General features: G+C 39.1%; 1 protein-coding gene across 5 annotated transcripts in view; it reads left to right on the top strand.

The window, feature by feature from the left end:
• LDB1 (LIM domain binding 1) overlaps positions 1-20,736 on the top strand; it is a 63,148-nt gene extending 42,412 nt beyond the window's left edge. For 2 of the 5 annotated variants that reach the window (XM_081953509.1, XM_081953513.1), the window contains exons 2-11: positions 2,626-2,728; positions 4,530-4,574; positions 7,491-7,566; positions 8,609-8,711; positions 10,283-10,455; positions 12,097-12,231; positions 13,271-13,354; positions 16,357-16,480; positions 16,887-17,035; positions 18,126-20,736. In XM_081953509.1, coding sequence (XP_081809635.1) covers positions 2,626-2,728; positions 4,530-4,574; positions 7,491-7,566; positions 8,609-8,711; positions 10,283-10,455; positions 12,097-12,231; positions 13,271-13,354; positions 16,357-16,480; positions 16,887-17,035; positions 18,126-18,356 — 1,223 coding nt within the window. In that variant the 3' untranslated portion in view covers positions 18,357-20,736. The remainder of the gene's footprint in view (positions 1-2,625; positions 2,729-4,529; positions 4,575-7,490; positions 7,567-8,608; positions 8,712-10,282; positions 10,456-12,096; positions 12,232-13,270; positions 13,355-16,356; positions 16,481-16,886; positions 17,036-18,125) is intronic. The other 3 variants (XM_081953510.1, XM_081953512.1, XM_081953511.1) reach the window with 3 other exon arrangements.
• The last annotated feature ends 887 nt before the right edge of the window (positions 20,737-21,623 follow it).

The following is a 21,623-nucleotide window of genomic DNA, read 5'->3' on the forward strand; positions in this document are numbered from 1 at the left end:
CACTCTTCAGCTGTTATCTTCATATCATTGCTGGGAGAGTGACCAAAAAGAGTCTTTGAAATGCCAGGAATAAATATGCAATTATAGCATGATTGATCAATTGATTATATGCCATCAAGTTGGTGACAATTCTTAGCAGCCTTATAGATTTTCTCCATGAAGATTAGTCCCCAACCTGGTTCTTCAAGTCTTCCAATGGTGCATCCATTGCAGCTGAATTAAGTTCATCCATCTTGCTATTTGATCATCTTTTTTCCTTTTTCCTTCTACCTTTCCCAGCATTGTAGATTTAACAAGAGAGCTAGATATTCACAGAATTTATCCAGAATACAACAATTCAAGCTTATCATGCATACCTTGGACAACAACCCTGAGTTTATTTATATAAAGATGCATTTCTTTATTTTCTTGACTATACATGGAATTCTCAGGAGTCTTCTCAAAAACCAGTTTAAAAGCATATATATTGTTTCTGTCTTGCTTTTTCAAATTCAACTGTCACTCTCATAGAGCATCGCAAAGAAAAACATTGCCTGCATGATTCACTCCCCACCCCCACCCCCGGTATAGACACATATGCTATTTAAGTATCATTTCTAAGTCCCTCATTGCTACTATACTGAGTGGTAGTTTGCAATTTTTTTATTGTGGATAATTGATCTTAAAAGGCAGAAGCTACCCATCACTTTGGTATCTTCATTGCCAGGTGAAGATTTGAAGGGATTTGCTGTACCTGTTGTTGTTAGTGTGGTCTTTATCTTAATCCCATATTTTTCACTGTGCACCTTGAGTTTTATATAAAGTCATAATGCGTAAAATTCCATATCTCAGCCTGATTTTTGATCTGGTGGTTTTTAGTTGTTTCTTAGTCACTTTTATTGTGGTGATGTTTCTGCAGTTGTCAGCTAAGCATTCCCAACATTAATTAAATAATCAGTACCAACGGCTATACCTGAATGGAGAAGATGAGGCGCTGCAACATGTGTGATATAGACATGATGGCACCTGCCATGGATAGAACTGGTCTTTCTTGCTTACCAAGAGCTGTTAATGTTTTGGCATGTTGCTTCTTCTAGAAGAACAAAGGCAAGCTCTGGCTTTGTTCTGCTGATTTAAATGAGGAAAAAGGGAATGAGTGGAAAATTCATAACCTCCATAAAAATGGAATGGGGGGAAGGGAGAGAAAGTGGAATCTTCGACAGTGAAATGCATTGATTTATAGAGGTAATTGATGAGCAGCACATGGAGCCCTCTAGTGACATTTGTTGGCTGGCTAAGAGAATATCTCTAGAATCTCACTGCTGTTTTAAAGGATAATCCACCACTTGTTTTTGTTATATTTAAATGACATCTACCTCAGTCCCCATGTGCTTTTCTGAAATTGGCATGGTTTAGGAAAAAGCCATAACAGTTTCAAAACCCAACCACAAAACTTCTCTTCCTTGGAAGAACATGGTGGTTATAGGCAATAGAAATGAATGAATGTGATGATGAAATAATCAACTCTGCAGTGAATTACTGTTTCCTATTTTTGGGGAGTTTTGTGAAGTTGCTAACCCTTTGGTCTGTAATTGTAGAATATTCTATTCTGTAACGATCTTGAAGCTTATCTCTGTTAAGTGCTTTGATGGTACCAAGTCATGTGCCCGTAAACAACTTCAGAAAGTTTATAATATGAAAATAGACTCTACACTGAGGATTTTCATCATTGTGCTTAAGCTGGAATTGTCAGCAAGCAGGTCTTGTAATCTTGTGGAGAATGAAAGACCATCTATAAGAGCTCGGAACAATCCAAGTAGTTAAGAGTACAGTAAATCATATGTACAAATTGGATTATACATATGAGAGAGTTTTCCAACATTGAGTACTAAAAGCTGAAATTTTATGTCCCACTAAGATCACCAAAGGGATCTAGACAACCTTTCTTGTATATGTATCAATGTGGTATCTAAAAAAGATAAACTTATAATTCTGAAACACTCATTTGTCTCAGACAGTATGGACAACTCCTTTTGTCAACATTTATTTTTAGTTCTTCTGTTTATTTTTTTGAAGAAACTAATCTCTTAATGATCTTCCAGACGACATTATTCTGGTAATTGTGAATGTATGCACCAATATCACACAGAAACTGGTGTATATTGCCACAAATATTATCCTACATTATGTTAATTGGTTGCTTAGTTTTTTGTTAGCTAGTTTCATTGATTTGAAGTCCAACATGTCTGTGATATATTATTACTTTTGAGTTGTACCGTCTTAATAAAAATCAAAATCCTTTATCTACAGGTTTGCCTGAATAGAAAGAAATAATTCTGGTTATTAATTGTAGATATTAGTTAAAATTCCTACAAGAATTATCAAGGCTGTAGAGGAAAATGCTTCCTTTAAATATTAGATTTTTCTCTAGTACTGATCTTCTTACGCGTAGCCATTTGAAATGACAGAAGTGGGCTACCTTAATGAGTTAACCACTTCTATTAGGAACTTGGAAGACATGAAACAGATCTAGTGTACTGCAGAGTGAGTCTTAGAGTGTCCATAACATCATAATAATATTCCATAAATGTTATGTGTTTTTTCTAAGTAGCATTCATTAATATATGGCCTTTTTCCCTTCCTCAGGCTGTTCCTCTAAGTCATTCAAGCTGTACTCTCCAAAGGAGCCCCCAAACGGCAACGCCTTCACCCCCTTTCACTCAGGCACTATGCTGGATCGAGATGTGGGGTAAGTGAAAAGCTCTATAGTCCAAAATTGGGATGTTCTTGATCAAAACCAATAAAATCTCAAATCTGCTTCCTCTATTCAGCTGCAAGGCATAATCTTTATAGCCATTGAAGGGTCTTAAAATTCCCGATCAGAAGAGATGAAAGAAATGGGTTCTGACATCTGACAAAGATCATTCATGAACTATATGCACCTTTTAGCTAACCTGGTTATAGCCTGCAAGCTCTCTGCCCAGCTAACCAGTCACTGTCAACCTGATTAGTGTTAATTGTAGGAAGCATCTCAACCTTGATTACTTTGGAAGTGAAGTGGACATTGGGGCTGCTAAGATACAGGAAATAAAATTGTAAGGAAAATTGTTTTCTTCCCATGTTGAATCAAAATCAAATGCAAAACATTACCTCCTTTATTCATATATAATTTATATTTTTATGTTTTTTCAAATGTGCTTAATTTGTTTTTGAAGTTAAAATTAGAGAAACACTCTGGGGGGGGAAAAGGATACAAAGTAGTACTTTGTATCCAGGATACAAAGCAGCTTTTTTTCTTCAAGGTCCATTCTTGATTGGAAAGAGGCTAGGCCAACACTACTTATCATGCAGAGACACTGACGATACTATTTTGTGCTGATAATAAATGCGATTATTTATATTTTCCTGGCATTCTACTGTTCTTAGGAGCGTAGTTTAAGTATCACTCTGGAGCAACAAGTTTCAAGTGGTAGGAAGTTCCAGGGCAGTTAATGTGTGATTGTTGGAAAATTACTTATTTAATGATCCACTGGCCTATAACATATTGCTCTTCAATGATGAGGAACCCGAGGATAGATGTGAGTCTTAAAATAGAGAAAACTTTCTTGCAGGAATATTGGACAGAGACCCACAGTTCTTATAGCAGAGTTAACAACCTGAATATGATGTAGGCCATGAGAACTGCCTGCATGTAACAAGGAAAAGGAAGTATAAGAATCAAAACTGCCAAGCAGCTTCTTGCCAGACAAAACTTGCTATCAAACTCCTTGACAGAGCAGGGGGATCTCCGTGGAGTAGGAATGGTCAGATTCGTAAGGCTTGGATAACCAGTTTCTCTTGGCTCAGTCTCCTGAGGAAGGGTTGCAATTTCCCCTTGGCATGGTCTCATTACATTCACAGCAAGTATTGATGAATGAAATGAAAAAAAATGTCCTCCCTTCTGAAGAAGATATCAAGCTGTGGTATATTCTTAAAACAAAACAGGAACTGTTTATCTGATTGTTTCCCATTTTTCACTGATTTTTAGGGTTTTTATTTCTTTTTAAAAGATGACAAAATACAAGAAAAAGCACAAAGAAGTATTCTCCGTAGATGTTCACTAAGATACAGCACTGTTAAATGACTTCAAATATTCCAAGACAAACTTTCTTTAATTATACTTTTTACTGTACATCAATGATTCTCCATTCGTGTGAACTTTGCCAGTAATAAATAGTCAAACTGATCTCTAATTGGGGTTGTAGCTTAAAACAGTCTTCATCCAGCCTGATGTACACGTGTTTGAGTACTGTGAGAACGAGCTACAGCACTCAGTGTGTTATAAGTTATGGTGATCATAATAATACCCCATAATAATAACACTTCAATAACTTTGAAGTCACTGGAGGAGTCTAAGCTAAGAAATTAAATCTGAAGTGGAAGATGGACATTGGTAAAGCATGTTTTCCCTCCCCCTTTTCCAAAGTTATTTGTCTGGGATACACTCTGCTTTGTAATGAAATGATTTGATAAGGTTTTGATTAATCTTGTATGGGCTTATTTCTTCGCAGACCAACTCCTATGTATCCACCAACATACCTGGAACCAGGGATTGGGTAAGATACTATATAAAGACTGTGTGTATCCTTGTTCAACTTAATGCCCTCCAAATGTGCTGGTCCTGTTGGAAGGGGGAGATAAAATTGAAAAAAACGTCTTATAATACTAACCTGAGTACAGCTAAATCATAATATTTCAAGTGTGGTTAAAATGATTTCTTGATTATTATTTTCTTATTTATAAGAAATAAATACAACTATATTTATGTATTGCTTTTTAATTAATAATAAAAAGAAAAAAGAAAAACACAAGAGAATAATGACAGAGAAACATTGTCAAAAAAGTGTTTTAACAAAAGGGAAAGAAATATGATAAAGGAAACATAATGTGATATGGTGTTACAACAATAAACAGTACACTAGTCTAATGCAAATATTCAAATATGTATACATTTCATTTGAACAATTATGTTATTCTGCACTGTATTCTGTATGAATGACATTGGACTATACCTGATAGATAATACCTCTTAACACAAAATATGTTAAAAATTCATCTTCATTTATTAGATGAAGTTAATATACCCACTTCCATCCAATTTTTTATATCACCGTCTTCTCCAATTTTTAAAGTTGGGTTTTTCCAAAAAGTCAATTTGCCAGGCTATTAAAATTCCATAACTTTCTAAGTCATGTAATTTCTTCCAGTTGTCAATGTAAGTCAATTGCCAAGTGCCTGAAATGCAGTCATATGACCATGGGATAGTGCAGCACTCATAACCTCTAGAACAGATCATAAGTAACTTTTTTCAAGCTCGTGGTAACCTCGAATGGTCATTAAGCAAACTGTCCTAAGTCAAAGACTACCTGTAATTTTCTGCATTTTCTATAAAGATGTTCTCAGAATTATAGAACCCCAGAAAAATTGTTTAGAAATTTTCTAAAACAATTTATTTTCTGAAAATATTTTCTATCATCTATCTATCTATCTATCTATCTATCTATCTATCTATCTATCTATCTATCTATCTATCTATCTAACATGATTCTTAATCTTAATAATCAGGATAGAAGAATTTAGAATTTCCCATTCTAGGGACAATGAAGTAATCAAGTCCTATTAATATTTAAAAACCTTTTCTATGTTGCAGTAGCGATTTGCGCTCATGAGATAATGCACTTGTGTACAGAGAGCCCTGTTTAGAAGTTCCTAGAGCCTATAAACATGTTTAGTGAGAGCCCTGTATAGCTTCTGCTGTACTGCCTTAGTTCATTTAAAAATCTTAGATAAATCTCTCTTAGCAGCCCTGTTTAGCATCGTTCAAAGTTATGATGCTGTTGAAAAAGTAACTTTACAACTTGTCCTTGCAGTATGACTGTTGCTGTAGCAACTTTGTGATCATGTGATTGAGATTCGGGCACTTCAGAACCAGCAAAAATTTGTGACAGTCATAGTGTCCTGTAGTCATATGAGTCAATGAAGAGTCATTGACTCATATGACTTGCAGAGTCAATGAAACCAATGAAGAAGCCAGCAATAAAATTGCAAATTGCAATCAAATGATGTCTCGCTTAACTACTATGGGTGATTCGCTTAATAACCACAGCAGTAATGTGGTTATAAGTCCATTCTGGTCACATGATGTCCTGCTTAATTATTGTTGCTCAGCAATTATTTCTCATGTTGGGTGAATCTCATTCAGAGCAGCACCTTGATGACCGCTTCTGCCGTAGTGGAGGTCATCAGGACTACCTCTAACCATCTCGAGTAGGCGTCAACAACTACGAAAAATGTCTGGCCGTGAACTAGGCCAGCAAAGTCAATGTGCACCCTAGACCATGGTGCTTGAGGTCGCTCCCACTCCTTACCGGGGGCCTCTGGGGGAGCTGGTCTGGACTCCTGGCACGTGTGCAGGTAGCCACCCATTCTTTGATCTCCCTGTCCATGTTAGGCCACCACACGTAACTCCTAGCCAAAGATTTCATCCTGACAATTCCAGGATGCCCTAGGTGTAAAGCCTCTAATACTGCAATGCGCAGTTTGTGTGGAAGGACCTTGGTGGAAACCACTGTAGTTAGAACAAGTATCTAACATGTTACACTTTTGTCTTTTACCTGGACTTTATGGCACCCTTCTGCCAGCTCAATACTTATTTTTGGCCTTCTAAGGGCTTTCTAAAAGTTGTAGGCTTTCTGTTCAAATGGTTGGTCATAACCATCAAGGGTTACTTTGAGCTGCAATGCTTTTCCTCAGCAGCAAGACCAGAAGCCTTCCTCTGAGACAGGAAAGCTGTGTATGATTTGCCATTAATAGATGTCTCAGAGCTTTGCTGGGCAGGTGCATCGTCTCAATCTTCACCCTCTTATTACAGAGTGGACTTTTGCTTCTAAAAGGATTCAGTCTTTATAGAGCTCTCCTCTGCTCATCTTAGTGGGCCAAACCATACTCCTAGTAAGAAGCTTGCTAATCAGCAATATTTCTGAAGAAGAATGCGTACTTATTTGTGATTGCATTTCTTTGATTGGTCAACCATTTATTCACCCAGTGTGTCCTTTTACCTCGTTAACTCTGAGGTGATTTGGCTGTTTCTTTATCCCACTGTATTATTGTTAGGAACTGAAGGGGTTCAGTGTAGTCCCTCTAAATGTTTCTATAAGGTCTTGAAGGTTCTTTGAAGGTGCACAACCTAAGTGAGTGAATTTATAGATGACCACTGAAAGAACTGCTCTTATAGTTAAGTAACTAGTTTACTTGCTGTTCCATCTGCCTAATAATATTGTTATTTTGTTTTTCAGCAGAGCCACAGATAAGAACCACTAAAAAGTTGTATCTATAAAAACATTATTTCATAAAAACATGGTTTGAGATTACAATAGCATCTATGTCTCCCCAAATAATAAAACATTTTGCACACTCAGGTTTCTTGGATAAATGGCTTTTTTGTTAGGTAATTGCTATGATTTGTTTGACAGGAGACACACACCATATGGAAACCAGACTGACTACAGAATATTTGAACTCAATAAGCGGCTGCAAAACTGGACAGAGGTATGTTACTGTGGCTTCTGGATGACTGAATTAGAAGAAAGGGGGAAGCTTTGGAGGGATACAGTCCATATAGCTGTCACAATTACACAAGAGGGGAAAGGACTGTGGCTATTAATCAGTCCTTGGTTTTTATTTAACTTTGGAGAACTGATTTTACTGATTTTATTTTTTTTCCTGTATCGTTTGCCATTAATAGATGTCTCAAAACAGTTTATAATTTAAAATTACACTAATAATTAAAACAGTAAGTAAAAATAAGGAGCATGTATGTTAAATGTTTTATAAAAGCACATTAGAAAAATATAAAATAAACTTGGCACAATAACTGATGAAACAATAGTAGAAACAAAATGGAGCAATACATAAATTTAAAATGACAGCCAAATTAAGAATGAGTAAGAGTCCTGGGAGAATAAAAAATATTTTTGCCTTATCACTGAAGAGGCAAATGAGGATGGCATCATGCATCTCTCACTAGAGGAAGACATTTCAAAGCTTAAGGGTCACCACTGGAAAGAACCCCTCCCAATTAATTACTTGATGTACCTCAGTGAGAATGCATTTGGAGCAGACCCTCCAGATACCATTTTAAGGTACTGGTAAGAAAATATAGAAAGAAGCCTCTTTCACATAGTGTTATTCCAAATGGCAAAACCCTTCATTAGATCAAACCTACACTTCAACTTGAAACTGGAAGCAGATTGGAAAACCAGCTCTGGGTGTTTATATTACCAAATTCCAGTCAGTACTCATGTCTCAACATTTAGTATTAATTGAAATCTCTAAATAGTCTCCAAGGGTATTGCAGTAATCTAACGGAATCCAATAGCATAAGTAGAGGATCAAACTAAGTTGATAAAAAAACAAGTTTGGCCGCAGTGGCCACTTGCTCCTGAAGCAACAAGGATAGATCCAGAAGTACCCTAAACTCTGAATTTAATAATGCCCCTGTTTGGAACAGGTTGAATTCCACTCACTTGGACAGATATGCCATTCATTAATAGCACCCCTGTCTTTAATTTGCTCTTCTCCGTGCTTACAGGAATGTGACAATCTGTGGTGGGATGCCTTCACCACTGAGTTTTTTGAGGATGATGCTATGTTAACAATCACCTTCTGTCTGGAAGATGGACCAAAGAGATACAGTGAGTCACTTAGAGTTCCATGTCTGTTCGATATCTACTATTGTCTTTCTTCATAAATCTTTCATGTATAAAGCCATAGATGCAAATAGTTATCTACTTATCCACCTCCTGGAGTAAATCCTGAGGGAACAGCTTCCATTGTCATTATCATCTTGGGAACTAGTACACATTTCCTGTAGCTGCATCAGATGCCTCTTTGTCTTCATAGTCTATCACAAAAGGGAATATTCAGAAGAATTCTGAACATTAATTAAGAAAGTTGGTTTTAGACTAAGTAATGTATATATTAAGAAGCACAGTAGTCTAGCGGTAAAAACACTGGGCTTTTTGACTGGAAGGCTGGCAGTTCAAGACCCAAGCACCATGTGACAGGGTGAGCTCCTGTTCTTGCCCCAGCTTCTGCTAGCCTAGCAGTTCAAAAACATGCAAATACAAGTAGATAAAATAGATACTACTTTGGTGGGAAGGTAACAGCATTCTGTGTACCTTGCTGGCCACATGACCATGAAAGCATCTTCGGATAACATTCCCAGCAAGCATTTAGCATTTATCATCTTGTATAACAGTTGTGCTCCCCATTGGATATTTTTTGAAATTACCATGAAGTTCCCAGTGTTAATACCTTACCTTTGGGTGGACAAACTATTTTCAGGAATGATTTTTGTTGAAAATTGCTTGTTTCATCCACTTATTAGTATATCTTTGTTATTCTAAGGGGATTTGTATTTCTTACATGAAAATTATGTATCATTAATCACAATACTGCTGGAAATCCACTTTATCTAAGCCTTTACATTTTTTCCTTTGCTCTCCACTTCTAAAAATCAGTATCTGATAGGATTTTCCTTTGGTATTTCTTCCAAAATGTTCGAAGTGGCATTAAAAGGATGCTTAGAGTGTTTGGAAAAACCATTAAATATATAAGAAAATGGATATTGTTTTTATTTCAGAATATTAAACTTTGAATAAAATATTACTAAGGCATTGACAGATTTCTGGGCTTAGGAGTCATGCATGTGTTGACTTTTTCCACTTGTCACGTTCTAGAAAGTAGATGGATAATTTTAAAATGGAAAAATAAGTTATATCTGTTTAGAACAACTTAAAGCTGTTGTGTTACTATGGAAGGAGCATAGTTGAATAGTAGATTACATGTGTTGCATGCAGATGTCTCAAGTCTTTACTGTACTGTAGTAAGCGCTAGGAAAAACCCTATCGGAAATCCTTGAAAGATGCTACAAGATGATGACACTATATAGATCCAGAAGTTCTGTTGAAAATAAAGTTCTTTTCAGGATAGTTCTGTGCTATTGCCCATACTTTTTAAATTAGAGGAATCTAAAAGAAATATAATTGAGATGGGTAGTGACCTTGGCAGCATCAAGGAATGATCAACAAAAACATTATTGCTTCTGAGCAGTACATTCAGGACTTGGGTCTTGGCCTATTGTCAGTTCCATTCATTGTTCATAATCTCCCAAAAATGCTTTTGCCAATGCTAGCCATGAATGTACACTACAAAGAATGACAAGTAATTTGATTTTTATCACCCTTTTCTTCCTGATGTATAGCAATCGGCCGTACCCTAATTCCTCGCTACTTCCGCAGTATCTTTGAGGGGGGCGCTACTGAGCTGTATTACGTTCTGAAGCACCCAAAGGAATCCTTCCATAACAACTTTGTTTCACTTGATTGTGATCAATGTACTATGGTCACTCAGCATGGCAAGCCCATGTTCACCCAGGTGAGAGTGCAGTGGTGTTTCCCCAGGGCTTACCAAGAGGCAGTTGTGTATAATTACAGTCTTCAGCATTCTTCACATATTCTTGCAAAGAGATTCTCTGCTTGGAAAGAGTTGGTAGCTACAAATAGAATTAGAACAAAAGTATGTCATAGTGTATGTTTAAATATATTTTTATTCTGAAACAATTAATAAAAATGCAATTGCATATAGCACATGTTTACATTTAATTTAAATTCATCACTATTTAGAAATGGGATAGGCAGGTATAGCAATTTTTTTAAAGTAGAAAAATAGGGAACTGGACATTACATTTTGAAACCAAGTGCTGCAAAACAAGGAGTGGATGGATTTGTATTCTTTGCAGAGAGCTAACAACCAGATGACTCCAAATAATATAACTCCTTCTGTTCTCCACCATTCAGTTAGAACTAAAGAAGCTCTTGCATGAGAAGCGAAATGTTTTCAAGGAAAAAAAACAAGAAAAACCTAGTTGCCTATTGGAAAAGCACCTTCGGGACAACCAACTTCTACCTAATATTCGCTGAGGCAAAGCAAATTTTGTTTGCTTTGCAAACCATTGTTACGTTAACCTCATTTTAAGAGAACAGGAAATTAATTTCATATCAATTAATGAAATTGTCTATTGATCAATGAGAAAAGGACATTCAAGCTCATTATAATATAATGATGGGCTCATTATATCTGCCCATCCCACCACATTCAGCACAGTAAGCTTGGTGAGGTTATTTCATTTGGCAGCAGGCCTTTTCTGCTATCAGTTTTTATTGACAGATGAGGAATTTCTTATTTGTAAAATTTCTAAAAGGGCAAAATAACATTTTGTTATTCATTTATTTGGCCCAGATTCAATTGCTCTTTAATGGTTAAAGATTTTGGAGGATTTTTTTAAGGTTTCTAAACCAATAATCCTCCTTTATAGAAAGCTGAGGAAAGTTAAATTAATGTTAGTTATTTATATAACCTTTGAAATGATTTATTCATTCATTAAATGTACTTATATAGCTGCCTATCTCACAATCAAGTGATCCTGGAGCATCCAACAAAATTAAAAACAAAATCTACAACATTAATACTACTAATAATATGTATGCAAATATAAAAAGCCACAGAGGTAAAACAGAATAAAAAAGAGATGCAGTGGTCATCTCAATATTTCACCAGTTCCTAGTGTTTCCCAGGCTTGTTGACCCAACTTAAACCTGAGGAACCTCAAGCTAAAAAGCATGAGGCCAGATTTACTTTGGAAAGGATTTTTTCTGTCGGATAATAATTCTTTTAGGAACATAGTCTGAAATTATAATGACTTCTATATCTCATGTTTTAATCTTAGATACCAAAGAATGAGAAATCAGGAAATAATCTAACAAGGCAGTTATAAGTATATGCCTGCTGGGAAAGACTAATAGCATGTCAGATATTCACTAAATGAATTTCAGATGTGGTCTAATAAAATAATATGACTCTGGGGATATAATTTGAGTAGTGGGATGTTAGAATCTAAAAAGCGATCCAGAATTTGATTGTATTATATGGATCATAGACTTTGTATACAAGCGTTCAAATAATTACTTAGAGAATACTCACTTGACTCTCATAGCCCTTTGCATTCTGCTTGTCCAGGTATCTGTGGAGGGCCGCCTCTACTTGGAATTCATGTTTGATGACATGATGAGGATAAAGACATGGCACTTCAGTGTTCGGCAGCATCGGGAACTTATTCCCCGTAGCATCCTTGCTATGCATGTAAGTTCAGAGGTTAGTAATAGCCTCTGTTTAAACTGGGTTTAAATATTGCTGATAGTGAGTCTTGACAAGATGTTTTGCTTGCTTTGTGCCTATTCATAGTGTTGAGAGTTTTTCTGCTGCACCATTATTTTTTTGAAAATTTCAAGCTTCAATTTCTATTTTGGTGTCCAAATATACTGTATCGTTTTAAAAGATTTAACTTCCAGTGCTCCAATGTATGTTTTATGTGTTGAGGCAATTTTTTTTAAACAAAATTTTATTGGTTTTCAAATATATAGGGGAGGGTAAATAGGTATACAAAAATTTTTGGCAGCTTTCATACTGTTGGTAGAGCTCCCAGCACGATACTCACTTATATAACATTGTACAACAAATTTATAGAAGAAAACAGTAAACCAAATCTTACTCTATATTGTTAGTCTTGTGTTCCTACATGTTTCTCTTTGTCGTTTTCTAATATATCACTAACTGCTATTCTTCCAAATAGTTTTATTTTGGGGATCTGAGCCTTTTCGATATTGCTTCTTCCTCCCTGTCGCCAGAGAGAGCCTCAGTGCCCCCCTCCTTCCCGTCTTGAATCTTACTATCTTGTGTTTTACTGTCTCTTTCACTACTCCCACTCAATTCCTCCTCTGAGAGCAGAAAACTCTTTTTAGTAAAGGCCTCCGCCTCCTGAACTGTATTGATTCTGATCCTATTTCCCTCCCAGAAGATTAACATCCCCTCTGGTATCAACCATTTAAACCAGATCCCTTTTTCATACAATTTTTTTGCTAGGGAGGACAATTTCCTCCTTCTATCTCTTATTTTTTTCGGGATCTGTTTGAGAATGGTGATCTCTTCATCTTTATATTTCAATGGTCCCTCCCTTTGGGTCGCAAGTACCTCGTCCCTTGTGGATCTCCTGACAAACTTAACATGTATCTCCCTTGGAACATTGTGTCTTCTAGCATACGCTGAATTTATGCTATATACTAGATCCATATCCCACCATACTTGTTTTTTGTTTAGCTATTTTATTTCTGCTTCTAACATTCTCTCTCTCCAGGCTCAAGATCCCCAGATGTTGGACCAGTTGTCCAAAAATATTACTCGATGTGGGCTTTCAAACTCCACACTCAACTACCTCCGAGTAAGTACTTTTCTTCAGCACCTATGAAACTAAGAAATACATTCCTTGGTATTTCCTCCTTCAGACAGTAACAGAATTAAAAATGCCATTTGGACAATAATATTTTTCTATACTTTACACTATTTTAAAAGCTATTGTAAGGAGGTTTTTTGGTTGACTGTTTTATGTTTGTGAGAATATACATGCTTCTATGCTTTAGATGATTATTGGCAGATTATATTTATGTATGTATAAAACACAATCATATTCTCACTAGTTACATTTTAGAGTAGTGGCAATATTGAAAGCTATTAGGCACTTTTTCTATATTACTATGATAGAATAAAGGGGTGCATAAATTCACTAGCGATGTATAGAAAACGGAAAATATGCTTTCCTTCAAATCTGAAAAAACAAATTATGTTCTGGAAGTTCTATCAAACCATTTTGGATGAACCATGACCGGTGAAAACAAGTCTGCGGGGATCTTAAGAGTGGTTGTACAGGGCAACTAGGGTAAAGCTGGCATACACAAAATCAGAGAATCATAGGGTCTGAAATGACTTTGGAGGCCTTGCAGTTCAACTACCTACCCAGAGCAGGAATCCTCAAATCATCCCAGTCCAACTTTGTTTGAAAATCTCAGTAATGGAGCACCAGTGATTCTAGGACACTAGTAGTGATGGGATGTGGGAAAGACCCTGGGAACTCAAGCAAAGAGACTGTTGCCAAGAGAATGGTCAGATAAGAGACAGTCTAGCCTGCAGCTGGATAGTGGGCAGGGAAAGAGGCTCAAAAGAGACCCACTCTAGTTTCTTGAGGAAGGAGATGAGGGGAAGAAAAGATTCATCTGTCCCATACGTGGGAAAGCCTGTCCCTGAACTGTTTTCCACAATCCAATTAATCAGTGGAACAGCTTGCCTCCAGAAGTTGTGAATGCCCCAACACTGGAAGTCTTTAAGAAGATGTTGGATAGCTATTTGTCTGAAACGGTATAGGGTTTCCTGCCTAGGCAGGGGGTTGGACTAGAAGACCTCCAAGGTCCCTTCCAACTCTACTATTGTATTATTATCCTACCCACACTAGGAGGAAGAAAGCATACAGGGAAAGTACATCTCATATGTTTTGCAAATCCAGATTTGACTAAACATATTTAGCATGAAAGTCAGTTTGCTGCATTATTTCTAGTAAAAGCTTCACAGGTGTTCCAGGCAAAACATTTTTAATATTTGATTTTGCTAGCAACCAAGAAAAGCCTGTGAGTTCTAAAGGTAATTGAAGCTCATCAATAGAAACCGTTATCCAGCTTGATCCCAACTAACAAGAAACAGCCAAGATTGAAGTTAGAGAGCAGCCATAAGTCTCTCCTTGGCCTTGAAAGCCAGTTGGGTGACTTTAGGGCCAGTCACTCTCAGCCCAACCCACTTACAGGGTTGTTGCTGTGGGGCAAATAGGAGGAGGAAATCGTATTGCAGGGGTGTCCAAACTTGGGAACTTTAAGACTTGTGGACTTCAACTCCCAGAATTCCCCAGCCAGCCGGCTGGGGAATTCTGGGAGTTGAAGTCCACAAGTCTTAAAGTTCCCAAGTTTGGACACCCCTGTCGTATTGGATATGTTCATCACCTTGTAAAAATAATAAAGGCGAGTTAGAAAAATACATGTAAGTCTGCCAATCTAATCTAATTTATATACTACCCATCTCACATAAATGATTCTGGGTACTTTATCCTTTTAAAACACACAGCCATAAAAGAGAAACATAGGCAAAAGCAAAGTTAAAAACAGAAGCAGAACACAAAAAAATGTAAAAGATAGAGGAACGCTCTCAAGCAGCCAACCATATCCAGGGTTGCGTGCCACTTTTAGATCCCCATGCCAATTGATGGACCTAGGTCTTAATGCTCTTCTGGAGCATATAAGAGTGGGCATCCTGGTCCCCTCTGGGGCAAGATACTCCATATGGCAGGGTCAATGACAGGGAAGGCTTTCTTCCTAGACCCTGCCAATCAAACATTTTAATCAGTGGTGTCTGTAACATAACCTCCTGTATAACTGGGTGCTGTCCCATGCCATGAAGGGCTTTAGAGGGAATAATCAGCACCTTGAATTATACCCAGAAGCAAACAGGCATCCTATGCAGCTCAAATAATAGAGGCATCACATGCGCAGCCCTAGGGATGCCCAAAACTGCCCACACCACCGCATTCTGTGTCAGCTGCAGCTCACAGATACTCTTCAAGGGTAGCCTCATGTAGAGCACATTGTCGTAGTCTATATGGAAGATGAGTACAGCATAAGGAACCTAAAGAAGAGCTGCTCAATTCAGGAAGGGGCACAACTAGTTTACAACACAAAGTCGACGAAAGGCCCTCCTAGCCATGGTTGTCCACCTACTCCTAAGGCAGATTCATTAGTCCAGCAGAACCTTCAAATCACATACGTGTTTGGTCTGGGGCAATGCAACCCCATCCAGGAACAAGGATGGCAAGTGGTAAAATGTAGATGACCCCCCCACCCCCAGTCTTACCAGGGTTTAATTGAAGCCAGTCGTTCCCATCCAGACCTCCAAAATCTCCAGGCCCTGAGAAAGGGCATCACACAGCATCATACTGTACAATTGGGCACCATCTGCATACTGATGATAGTACAGTCCACTGTGACAATCACCCATGGCTTTGTATAGATATTAAAAAGGAGCAGAGAGAGCACCGAGTCCCGCAACACCCCAGGTGTTGTGGGCGGAACCTCTCGCTCTTGACCAACATTGATTGGCATTGGCCTCAGAGAAAGGTGAATGTTCTTTACTTTTAAACAATATTTTTTATTGTTCTTTATTGATGCACTTCTTTATTGTACGTCCCAGGTATCAGGCATGAAGAAATTGTTTGTTTTGTCAGAATCTCTGTGTCCATATCTGGCCAGGTTCAGATCAATCTCTAGAAATCTTATCTATGGCTCCAGGAGGATTCCATCTGGGATTGTCCTCTACTACAGAATTTCTTTCTCCTCTTCTTCCTACCAGCTGTGCGTAATCTTAGAACCAATGCAGGAGTTGATGTCTCGACACAAGACCTACAGTCTCAGTCCCCGGGATTGCCTCAAGACGTGCTTATTCCAGAAATGGCAACGTATGGTGGCGCCACCTGGTGAGACTTTTAAGCGGAAGGAAAGAATATCCTGTGAACTGACCAATGAACCGGATGTATTTCCTACCAAGCCCAGCTGAGGGCAGCAGGGTATTGGCTTCCTGCAGCTGGAATGCCTCAGCGCTTTGTTGAGTGCTAGCCTGTGCTAAAATCCTATCTCTGAAACTATAGGAAAATGCATAAAAATGAAGGTGGAAATTAGTGTGGAAATACAGACATGCTATAAAGTTTGAATCAGACGGTATATAAATTTATGAATAAATAGTGGGAAGTATTCATTTATTCAGGTCTTGCTTGGAACGTGCAAATTTACAGTTTGACTATGTTGAAATAATTGGGAATATTAGATTATTTTTTCTAAAGGCAAGATATCTCACCAAACTTTATTTCACAAACACCTTCACAGCTGAACCTGCACGTCAGCAGCCTAGTAAGCGCCGGAAAAGGAAGATGTCTGGAGGTAGCACCATGAGTTCCGGCGGAGGCAATACCAACAATAGCAACAGCAAAAAGAAGAGCCCAGCCAGCACCTTTGCCCTCTCCAGTCAGGTACCTGTAAGCATCCCCTTTTCATTTTTTCCTTTCCTTTTAACCTGAGAATTCCTTGGCCTGGGGCCATGTTTCATGCAGCCGAAGCACTTCCCCAAAGGATGGGTGATGCTTCCTACAACAAACCTGGTAGAATTCAGGCTTCTGGGACTCCTCCAAGCCAGATTCAGGGAAACACCCTAAGAGTTAAGGCAGAAGCCTTCAAACTTGGCAACTTTTAAGACTTGTGGACTTCAACTCCCAGAATTCACCAGCCAGCATAGCTGGTAAAGTCCACAAGTCTTAAAGTTGCCAAGTTTGGGGACCCTTGAGTTAAGGAATAAGATCACGTCTGAGCATGTAAGCCAGCCAGAATTGATCTCTCAAAGTCCTTTTATCCAGAAATCCATTCCCAGTTTTCCCTTAGATGAGTCAGTTAGATGTTCTTTTTCAGCAACCTGGTTTAAGAAAGGGAAAGCAGCTTAGTTGTTGCTGTTAAATGAATGTCAGGAATCCTTGCTAATCTACTGTAGATGTCCCAGAGATATTTATCTTGATTATGCCCATCCTGTCTTACAACATAAAAAGGATTAATGTAATCCCTTAATGTAGCTGTTCATTTGAAGGCTCTGTGTAGACCCTGTTAGGGCCAGAGTCTCATTTTTGTGTGTGTGAGTAGGAAGATATTCAGATGCTATAGGTTACAATAGGTCTTGAACCATTCAGGTGAGGAATTGAGAGGAGACTTTGGTTCTCCAATATCCCAGGGCATCCATCGATTTATCAGATGCTGACTATGCCCAGATACAATAGAAACAGATAACAACGTTGTTTAGAGTCCAGAAAGGGACATTGCTCGAAGGGAAAACTGAAACATTCCCAAATAAAGTGCCTTCTAGATGTTCTGTGCCACTCCTAGTTGTTGAGTCTCAACACATCTGGAAGGTGCCAGATTAGGGAAGGGTGAATAAAGGCTGAGGCTAATTTTGATTCCTCATTCTGGGAGGGTAAGGGGAGAGGTCCTTGCTGTTGTGACAGCTGGCTCCCTTGAACATTGTGGTATGGGTCAGGGCAGTCTCCACCTCGATTATGTTTCGGGACCCTCTTCCCTCCTCAGGATGTGATGGTGGTGGGCGAGCCAACCCTGATGGGTGGGGAGTTTGGCGACGAAGATGAGCGCCTTATCACTCGACTGGAGAACACACAGTTTGACGCTGCCAATGGCATTGATGATGAGGACAGCTTCAACAACTCTCCCGCATTGGGCGCCAACAGTCCCTGGAACAGCAAGCCCCCTTCCAGTCAGGAGAGCAAGTCTGAGAATCCAACGTCGCAAGCATCACAATAAAGCCCCAAAAACAGTGCCCAGCCGGGCCTATACTTGACTTGGCTGGTGCCCCACGGACTGAGTCGAAACCATTCTACCTGGACAATTGTGAAGAAGAGTGGCTGGCCAACAAGTTATCAAGGCCTATGAGCACTGCAGCGCCTGCCTGCCTACAGTTAACCTGGCCATGATTCCCTGCTGTCTGCACTCTTGGCTGTCCCCTTTAGGGCAGAATTGGAACAGTGGGCTTTTAGTCCAAACAGAATTTTAATTCCTTCTCCTTCCCTGTCCATGCATCCAGCGCCCTGGATACCACAAGCAACACTGTTAGGGAGTGGTATTCATAGCAGTCCCTTAGAGCCTCAAAGCTTTGGTGGATCAGCATGAAGTACCTTGGGAGGCCACAGGACTGAGTACTTAAGGTGGGCAGGAAAAATCTGGTCTGAGGCCCCTTTTATCATTCAGTTTTCTATGAGGGGGATCAAGAAGGTTCCATTTTAGCAGGAGAGTCTTGTGGACAATGTCATGACTCACATTGGGGCAGCTATGATTTTTGTGGGTTGAATTTTAAGCAGTTCATCTTGACTGTATTAGAGATGGCAGAGCAGTAATTCTCTTTTGCCTGAAGATCCCAGAAAGCCAGTATGGCAGGAGATTATGTGGGCTTTTAAATTTTCTGGAATGCATTAGAAAAATATTCTACAGTTACCCGGAAGGGCACTTGCCCTTTTGGTTACATCTTTAGGCATGGGCTGTTTTGCCCCGACCTGCTCTTAAAAGGAAATTGCAGTCCTCATACGTACCCTGCCCTCAGTATTTTGGGCTTTTTTAAAGAAATAAAATAAAATTGTAAGTTTAAAAAAAAATCTGCCCTCCCTCCCTATTTCCCCCAATCCTGATTTTTGTACAGGCTTGTCTACTAATTGGGAGTCTTAGTTTTTGTATACAGTTCTGAGAGCTTCAAACCAAGGAGAGACTTTGCAAACTTCCTTTATACACTCCTTTGAGGACAGCATGGCTGCCCCCACTCCTTCCCCTCGTGTAATTTGTGTGTGCTGCTGCTCCTGCTCCACCCTCTTCTCCCATATCCCTCCCCTTTTCAAATTTGTGTACCTCGTGCTTGTATATTTCTGCGCTGTATGCTGTGTGTATGATGCTGTTCTTTCACTGTGTTCTCACTAAGGCTGCCGCTCCCATTACCATTGGTAGTGGGGGAGGAGTTGATTGTGATGGGTGTCCTTCTTGGGAGGCAGGAGAGTTCAGAGGGTACCAATTTGCAGCAGTGCAGAACCACAGGAATGGGGCTGTGGAATCTGGGGAAGCAATATACCCATGTTTTGCAAAGAGAACATACAGTTGTTTCTTCTCTTTATGAAATGGCCTCTAGGAAACCACTGCCCAGCCAGACACATCCATTTTTATTTGAAATATTGGTACTAAACCCTGAAGGAAACAAACACACCTACTTTCCTTTCTACTTTCCAATGTTCTTCCTTAAAGCCTAGGTTAATCCTGTGCATCTTGCTTTATTATGTCACAAGAGGCCTCAAAGTTGCGAGTGAGGCAAGGGACTCGCAGGAGTCTTCTCCAGCACCGTAGTTCAAAGGCCTCCATTCTTTGGGGCTCTGCCTTTGTGGTCCAACCTTTTCCACTTTTGAGAAGAGTGCAAAATACCTTTAAGATATTTTGGCCACCTTGTGGCCTAGACCACGGGTGTCAAACTTGATCGTGTGACGTGACGTGTCGGGATGTTTTTTGCCTTTGTGAAGCTGTGGTGGGCATGGCCTGCGTGTGACGCATCCAGCCCACGGGCCGCCAGTCGGACACCCCTGGCCTAGACTGATTGTGTAGGGTGATTGCAAAGGCTGCACTGTCATGGCACAAAACTTACTTAGGGTATTTCTTCAAGAGGATTTCTATGTGCAAAGATTGTTTTTCCCCTTTGCAGCATTATCGTCATCGGTTTGCCTAGAGCTGCTAGTTTTGACCATGATTTGTCTAGTGCTGTGAGAAGAATTTCCTTTCAAGTCATGCTCTGGAATCCTAGATATTCTCTACTCTGATAGAGCCCAGTTGGATGAACTTGAGGTATATTCATGGCAGTTTGGTCACTTTTGTATTACTGGGCCCAACTCTTCCCCTGCGGGCAGGTAATTATAGCAGCTAGTAGTGTAATTTACAAGGGATTGGGATTATTTTTCTGTATCAGTTTCCTATTTCAAAGAAGAGTATCGCGTTCTCTACTGCTGTGGCTCAGCATGTAGTGATGGCGTGTTCTCTGTCAGCTCTCTCCACCTGTCCCTTTCCACTTCCCTGGGGCACTGTAAAGCTTTTTTTTTTTTTTGCATAGTTTGTGCCATTTATGGTCATGTATGGTACCAATAAAAGAACTTTTCGGTTTGGTGCTCTCCTTCCAGTGTCATTTCTAATGTGAGAAAGGAGATCTGTTCGAACATGCAGGTTCCAGCCATCAGAATTCTATGATTTAGACCAGTGTTTCTCAAACTTGGTGAGTTGAAGTCCACAGGACTTAAAGTCACCAAGTTTGAGAAACACTGATTTAGACTGAGGTAAAAACAGCTGATACGATGGAATTCAAAGGCTAACACTTGTTCTCTGCTGCCAGCCTCTCCCAGTTTAAAATTGTGGTCCTTGTTTTCCAGTTCCCTTTCCATTTCTAAATAACACTCTGTGCTGAGCACACCTAAAGGTAACATAAATGTCTCTGGAGGTGAAGAACAAGTGTTCTTGTATGGAAAGGGGAAAGAAATATCACAGAGAAGCCTGAGCCATGCCCTTCCTCCATTTGCAGGCAGCCAGGCAGTTTGCAGTCCAAATACGGTTGCATTGTCAACTGATTAACAGAAACTAGGGGAAACAAATTTGATAGAAATCATGAATGTCTTGGAAAATCAGCTGGGTTTTGGTAGTTGGAACATTTTATCTCCAACAATGGAGTCCCTTTATTACTAATTCAATCTACAATCACCCATGTCACATTGGGTAAGGGGTGGGGAGAAAAGCTAGCCATGTGCCTAGTATTGGCAATGCATGAAAAGAGATAGAATGATGCCTGAAATATTTCTGCCTCACTAGCCAAGGGAACTTTAGCATTATATTAGCCTGCATCTTCCCTTCCTCATTTTGTAAGATGTTAATACCTGTGTCTTTCAAAACTATTGTAATCTTATGCCATATTTCATTCTTGGAATCAAACTTTGCAACATTAAAGAGACACAAGGCTTTGGCTACTCTTTTGCTTCTCTCCATGTACATTTTTTTTTAAAT

The sequence above is a fragment of the Natrix helvetica genome, assembly GCF_964273705.1.
Source record: "Natrix helvetica genome assembly, chromosome: 5".
Classification (NCBI taxonomy): Eukaryota; Metazoa; Chordata; class Lepidosauria; order Squamata; family Natricidae; genus Natrix; species Natrix helvetica.